General features: G+C 57.9%; 1 protein-coding gene across 1 annotated transcript; it reads right to left on the reverse strand.

Annotated features, from left to right (window-relative positions):
- Positions 1-4,010: 4,010 nt before the first annotated feature.
- PPY (pancreatic polypeptide) lies at positions 4,011-4,740 on the reverse strand. The gene is made up of 3 exons (XM_027519812.1): positions 4,550-4,740; positions 4,284-4,355; positions 4,011-4,138 (listed from the first exon to the last, which is right to left on the reverse strand). Exons 1-3 carry the CDS (start codon positions 4,738-4,740, stop codon positions 4,114-4,116), a joined length of 288 nt encoding a protein of 95 aa, XP_027375613.1. The 3' UTR covers positions 4,011-4,113.
- Between the last annotated feature and the right edge of the window lie 989 nt (positions 4,741-5,729).

The raw sequence follows: 5,729 nt of genomic DNA on the forward strand, positions 1-5,729 counted from the left end.
ATTTTTGAATTTTGAGATGAAGGAAGGGAGGAAGTTGGTCATATGGATACCTGGAGGAAGGCTCCAGGCAGAATGAATGGCAGGTCTGACACTTTTGAGGAACAGCAAGGAGGCCGGAGAGCCAGGAGTGAGGCGAAAAGGAGTTGCAGAAGTCAGTGAGGGCAGGGAGCTGGCCAATGGCTCTATACCATCCCGGTGTGTCCATCTCAGGGTGTACCTCCCAGTCCATCGCCAGGGTCCCCGTGCACCTGGTGCTTTGTGTCCATCACTGTGCGTGGCCAGGTGTGCACCATTCTGCCTGGGTACCTGGAAGTCCCTTAGGGCGCTCGTGTACCTGTCTACGTCCCATGTCGCGGGTCTGGACGTCACGTGACCACCCCTCCTCTGTCTGCCCCGCCCCCTCTAGCCCACGACTCTGCGTTGCGCGTGCGCACTCGCCCTGGTGTGCCTAGTGGTGCTTCTGCTGCCGGACGGGGTCGTGGGGGAGGAGCTGCAAGGACCACAGCATCTGATGCTCCGGGTCGCGCGATGGCTGTCCAACTTAGGCCAGTTCAACAAGTACATAGAGAAGTTCTTCAATAGCAGGTGGGCAAGGGGGAAGGGAAGGGGATGGGAGGAAACAGACGCCACCTGCCCCACCCCACCCCACCCCACCCAGCTCCCTGCTCATCGCAGCCGGGAACTGGGCTCGCAGAGCAGCCCCATGGCCTCTGAAAAGACGTGTTCCTCAGCATGAAATCCAAGAACACCAAGAACTCTAGTGACGCGAGCAACCCCAGGAATAATACGAAACCCCTATCAGCGAACGCGAGGAAACCTCTGCCAGCGAACGCGACGAAACCTCTGCCAGCGAACACGACGAAACTCACCGGACCGAAAACCACGAGCCCCCAGCCGCTGAACGCCGCGAAACCCCAACCACCAGCCTCCTCCCAGGGCCCCAGGTAGGAGAGCCTGGGCCCGGCTGGCCCCAGTCGGGGTCCTCGAAACTGGGAGCAGGTTGGGCGGTAGCGAAAGGAAGCCCTGGAGGCTTGGGGGACCCAGGGGATTCCCGGGGACTTCCTTCTTCAGGCTGAGCTTTGACTTCCGAAGCTCAACCAAGTCTCCCCGCCCACCGACCCTCTTTATACTATGAGAGGGGGCCTAACTCCTGCCCAGCCCGCCCTCAGTGAGAACAATAAAGAGAAACGGAATCTCTGTTGCTTCCTTGACTTCTGTGAGCCCGGGGCGGGAAGGGACCTGTCCTTGGAGGGGAAAGCGGGGTTCCTGGAGCTTCTACCGTAGGAAGGAAAGACCTGGGTTTAGGAGTCTTCCCCGCCTCCTTCCTGCAACCCATCCACCTTCCCCCACCCCAGGCACTTACACTATTTGGGGGTGGGGGAGGCGGCTGTGGAGGCCCTAGCCAAGAGGGTTTGATTTTAAACGCGATTGCGCTGCTCCTACCATCTTGCTGCGGCTTCTTCTTTGCCTTTGGACATGGGGTATCTGATGCTAGGAAAGATCGCGGGCAGAAGGAGTAGGAGACAACAGAGGTTGAGATATTTGGATGGCATCACCAATTCAATGGCCATGAGTTTGAGCAAACTCCAGGAGATCGTGAAGGACAGGGATGCCTGGCAGTGCTGCAGTCCCTGGGATCGCAAAGAACTGGACACGACTGAGCAACTGAACAGCAACCAAGAGGGAGAGCATGGCTGAGAGAAGTGGATCCCAGCAACCTCCGGGGAGGGGCTCCAGCCAGATTTAACACCCGCCCCCCACCAAGTTTCTACACGGAGCAGTGCAGCTGTGATGCCAGCCTGCAAACAAACAGCACTCACCCACCCCGCCCCCACGAGCCTAAGTCCTGCCTTGGCTTCGGGGATCATCTCAGCCCCTCTGGCTGTGAACAGAGCAAGGAGAGGGCAGGAGCTTACCTAGGCCCGTCCCTAAGAAGCTGTCTCCTCTGGGAGCTGGGGGCCATCAGAGAGGCCTGGGCAGGGGCAGAGGCCCCATCCTCATCCAACTCTCACACAGGGATGTTCTGAGTAGAGTCCCGATTCCTGCCTCTGGGAAGTATCTACACCTCTCCCCACTCAGAACCCATCCCCTTAGCGGCCAGAGAAAATTCTGGGACTTCCGGCTCCATCATCCAAACTGTTCTGCTGCTGAAACCAGCCTCCCTCCCAGATGCCCCCTTGCCTGAGCCATGCACTTGCCCAGTGTGGCATCCTTGCCAGCCCTTTGACTTTTAGGAACTAGGTCCACTTTTGAGTTGTTTGCACAGCCAGAACTTGAGGGGAACCACGACTCTGGTGTCATTGCCATGTGTTCAGTATGAGGTGCTGAGCCCAGGAAAGTGGATCCCCTCATTCCCCAAACCCACAGGCCTCATCCCTTCAGGCAGAGCATGTGAGAGAAGCAGAAGGAGGCATTCCAGGAACCAAAAAGGTTTGCATTCTCTCACTTCTCGCTCCCAGCCCCACCGTGACCATCCCTTATCCACAGGTGCTCCTGGGCCAGGAAAAGAGGAGAGAGATGAGGTTGCTCCCTCTCAGCCACACATAGACACACATCCCACCCCTCCACCCTTACTCAGATGCCTGAGAAGAGGAGGGCTGGCAAAGGCCACTAAGACCCCTCCCCAGCCCATGCCTCCCCAGGCAGGGTCCGGCTTCTCTCCCTCCCTGAACTGGAGCGTGCAGACCACAGATTGGTCTCCTGGAGGTGGCCATCACTCAGCTAATCCAACCTCCTCCCTGGAAGGTCAGCTTCCTCTTGCAGCCTCCCCTTCTGCGACTTGGCTTGAGTAACCCTTAAATGCCCAGGAGTTCACTGCCTCTCTGAGCATGTTCTTCCCAGCTTTCTGGTTCTTCAGTGATGCTTCCTTACAGTCAAGGAAAGTCTGCCTTCCGGAGCTTTTTCTGTAGGCACATGGAGTTAACCCTAACCCTCTTCCGTAAGCTGAAGCTGTGTTTGTTTGAAGACCAATCATCCCTCTGCTCCCACACTTCATGGAAACAGCTGCTTGGCTGCAAGTCTGCCCCTCAGAAGCTCCAGTCTGCTGAGCGCTTTCCTGGGTTAAGAGCCATGCTAAAAACTGTACATGTATCATTTCATGTCCTGCTCACTACAACCCTATCATTCTTTCCATTTTACAGATGAGGAACCTGAGACTCAGAGAGGTTATAGATCTGCCCAAAAGCACATAGAGGGAATATGGCCGATCAGGGATTCAAACCCAGGTTCATCTGACTCAAGTCAATGCTGTGTCCCTGTATTGGATTACCATCTGCTGCCAGGCCTTGGACAAAATGCTGTACCTCTTTGAGCCTCAGTTTCCTCCTCTGTAAAGTGAGGATAACAGTATCTCCCCCCTCACAGGGTTGTTGAGAGGGTTAAATGCCCCTGGCACACAGAAGCTCAGTTTCCCGACAATTTCACGTGACACTATCTCCAGACCCCTCCCCATCTCTGTCCCCTTCTTCTGGCCATGCTTCTGCTGTGTGCTGTGCCCGTGAGGGGCCACACTTCAGCCCATCATGCACAGTGACCCACCTCTCACCTCCCCAAGGAGGGCAATTCCAATGCCACCGATGTAAACCATGACCATCTTAACCCCAGTCATTCCTCTGGGCTGGACTCTCTCTAGTACAAACTAGCACTTCATCTACTGCCTAGGCTATAAGAACACATTGGTGGGGATCCATCTGGGGGCAGGGCTGCCATCAAGCCAATGATTGGGAGGGTCTAGAGGTCTGAAATGGGACGATTGAAGTTTCACTGACTTTCTGAACCACCTTGGGGGAGTCCCCGTCTCCTGCTGGGCCACAACTTGCCCCTCTGTGAAGTAGACAGGATGAATTAAATGGCTCTGATGACCCTCCAGACATTCTGGGTCAGTCAGAACACCCTCGGTTCCCTTCTCTCTGCCTGCCCCTTTCTTCCTGTGCATTTGGCCTGCTCCTGTCCCAACCAGGGGTCCACAGAGACACAGAGAGAGTGAGGCTAAGAACTTTGATTTGCTTTATTTAGCCAATATGGAAGCAGGGAGCAAGCTACAGCCAGAGCCAAGGGTGCAGATGGGAGAGCTGGGCCAGCCTCGCCCTGGAGTCAGAGGAGCAGGAGGTGGCATTATGAGTCCATTGTACTGATCTCCCTGCAAGAAGAGGGCAAAACACGGCAGTGTGAGTGAGTAGTCCTTGTGCCTTCTGGAGACCTCAGCCGCCTGTTCTCCCCCGTCCTACACACCCCCATTTCCTGCCCCAGGCATCTGGGCACACAGGACAAAGAAAAAAACCCACCTGGGGACCGCTGAGTGGGGAGACCCACACTCCAAGAAGTCCAGCGTGCCTTCTTTGTCTCTTTTCCCATACCTGGGAGGGGAGAGACAGCTGGGGCCAGCACTATGCCCAGGTACGTTCACCTGCCTCATGCCTACCCCTGGGCACCATCCTGCCCAGGGCACAGGGGCCCGAGCCAGACTGTAGAGTTGCTCTGCTCCCGAAGAACATGGAAGGAGCTGGGCCTGGGGTCTTGGCCGGGGCCTCTCTCCCCATCTCACACTCACCTAGGCCTGGTCAGCATGTTGATGTATCTGCGGAGCTCAGCCGCATACTGGGCCATCTGCTCTGGCGTGGCATTGTCCCCCGGATACTCTGGCTCCAGCGGGGCTCCCAGGGCACCCAGGGGTGGCTGCAGCAACAGAGCCACGCACGTGGACAGAAGGAGCAGGAAGAGGCAGCGGTGCGCGGCAGCCATCTGAGGAGCCAGGATCAGGGAGATAGAGGGGGCATAGAGCTCACCCCTCCCCTCTCCCCCTAGCCCATCACCCATTTCTCCAAGCCTGGAGACCAAGGGGCAGAGCAAAGGGCTACTGGGAGTTGATCACCCCACCTCCTAGACCCTGCCCTGGAGAGCTCACCAGCCCCCTCTTCAGAGCAGAACAGCAGCTGGAGCTCAGCTAGGGCCTAGGCAAAGCAGAAAAGTGTAGCAGAGAAGCGGGAGGTTGGGACTTGGGTAGGAGACCCAGGACTCCGGACACCCAGGGCCTCATGGCCCTGAAGAGGCAGCTTCGGGTGAGAATTGGAGGGGAGGGGCTATGGGAAGTAGGGGTGCTCCAGCTCCCCTACAGGGTGGGGGCACACAGAAGGAACTTGTGAACCCACAGCCTGTGGGTGTGCTGTCCTTCCACCCCACTTTCCCCCAGCCACTCTGCCAGGGGTAGACACGCAGACGCAGGTCCTGGAGAGGACACCGCAGCCCGTGTCACCAGGAGGTACGGCCACACACACGGACTTGTGTTCACAGCCACCAGCCCCTGCCCGGCGCACATCTGCAGGCTTCTAGCCAGCAGGCTGCTCTCCCAGGGTGATGGATTTGTCCAGGTGTAGAGCCAGACCCACACAGGACCTCAGCCCTCTGGAGGCCCCCAGCCCTGCAAAGCACCACATCCTTCTACACAACCCACCCCTGGCCCCTCTGAGCCCCCCGGCCCCAGAGCTAGGAGCAGGCTGAGCCCACTTACCCTGAGTCCTGAATGAGTGGGCGCTGGACCAAATCAGTGCCTGCCTTGGGCTGGATGGACCCCACCCCGTCCTTGACCACGGCCCTTTTATAGTCCTCAGCCCCCCGAGTCCCCGCCTCCTGTCAGCCTCTGTCCCTCCCCAGCCCTCATCCCCTCCTCCCACCATCTCCCTGGTGCCTGCAACGCCAGCACCAGGACCAGGGACAGGAAGGGGACAGGGCAG

Source organism: Bos indicus x Bos taurus, chromosome 19, assembly GCF_003369695.1.
Source record: "Bos indicus x Bos taurus breed Angus x Brahman F1 hybrid chromosome 19, Bos_hybrid_MaternalHap_v2.0, whole genome shotgun sequence".
Lineage (NCBI taxonomy): Eukaryota > Metazoa > Chordata > Mammalia > Artiodactyla > Bovidae > Bos > Bos indicus x Bos taurus.

Coding starts and splice junctions, on each gene's coding strand:
- PPY (XM_027519812.1), bottom strand. CDS start 4,740: ATGGCTGCCGCGCACCGCTGCCTCTTCCTGCTCCTTCTGTCCACGTGC. Junction 4,356..4,549: donor AACATGCTGACCAGGCCTAG/GTGAGTGTGAGA, acceptor CTCCCCTCCCAG/GTATGGGAAAAGAGACAAAG. Junction 4,139..4,283: donor CCCCACTCAGCGGTCCCCAG/GTGGGTTTTTTT, acceptor CTCTTCTTGCAG/GGAGATCAGTACAATGGACT.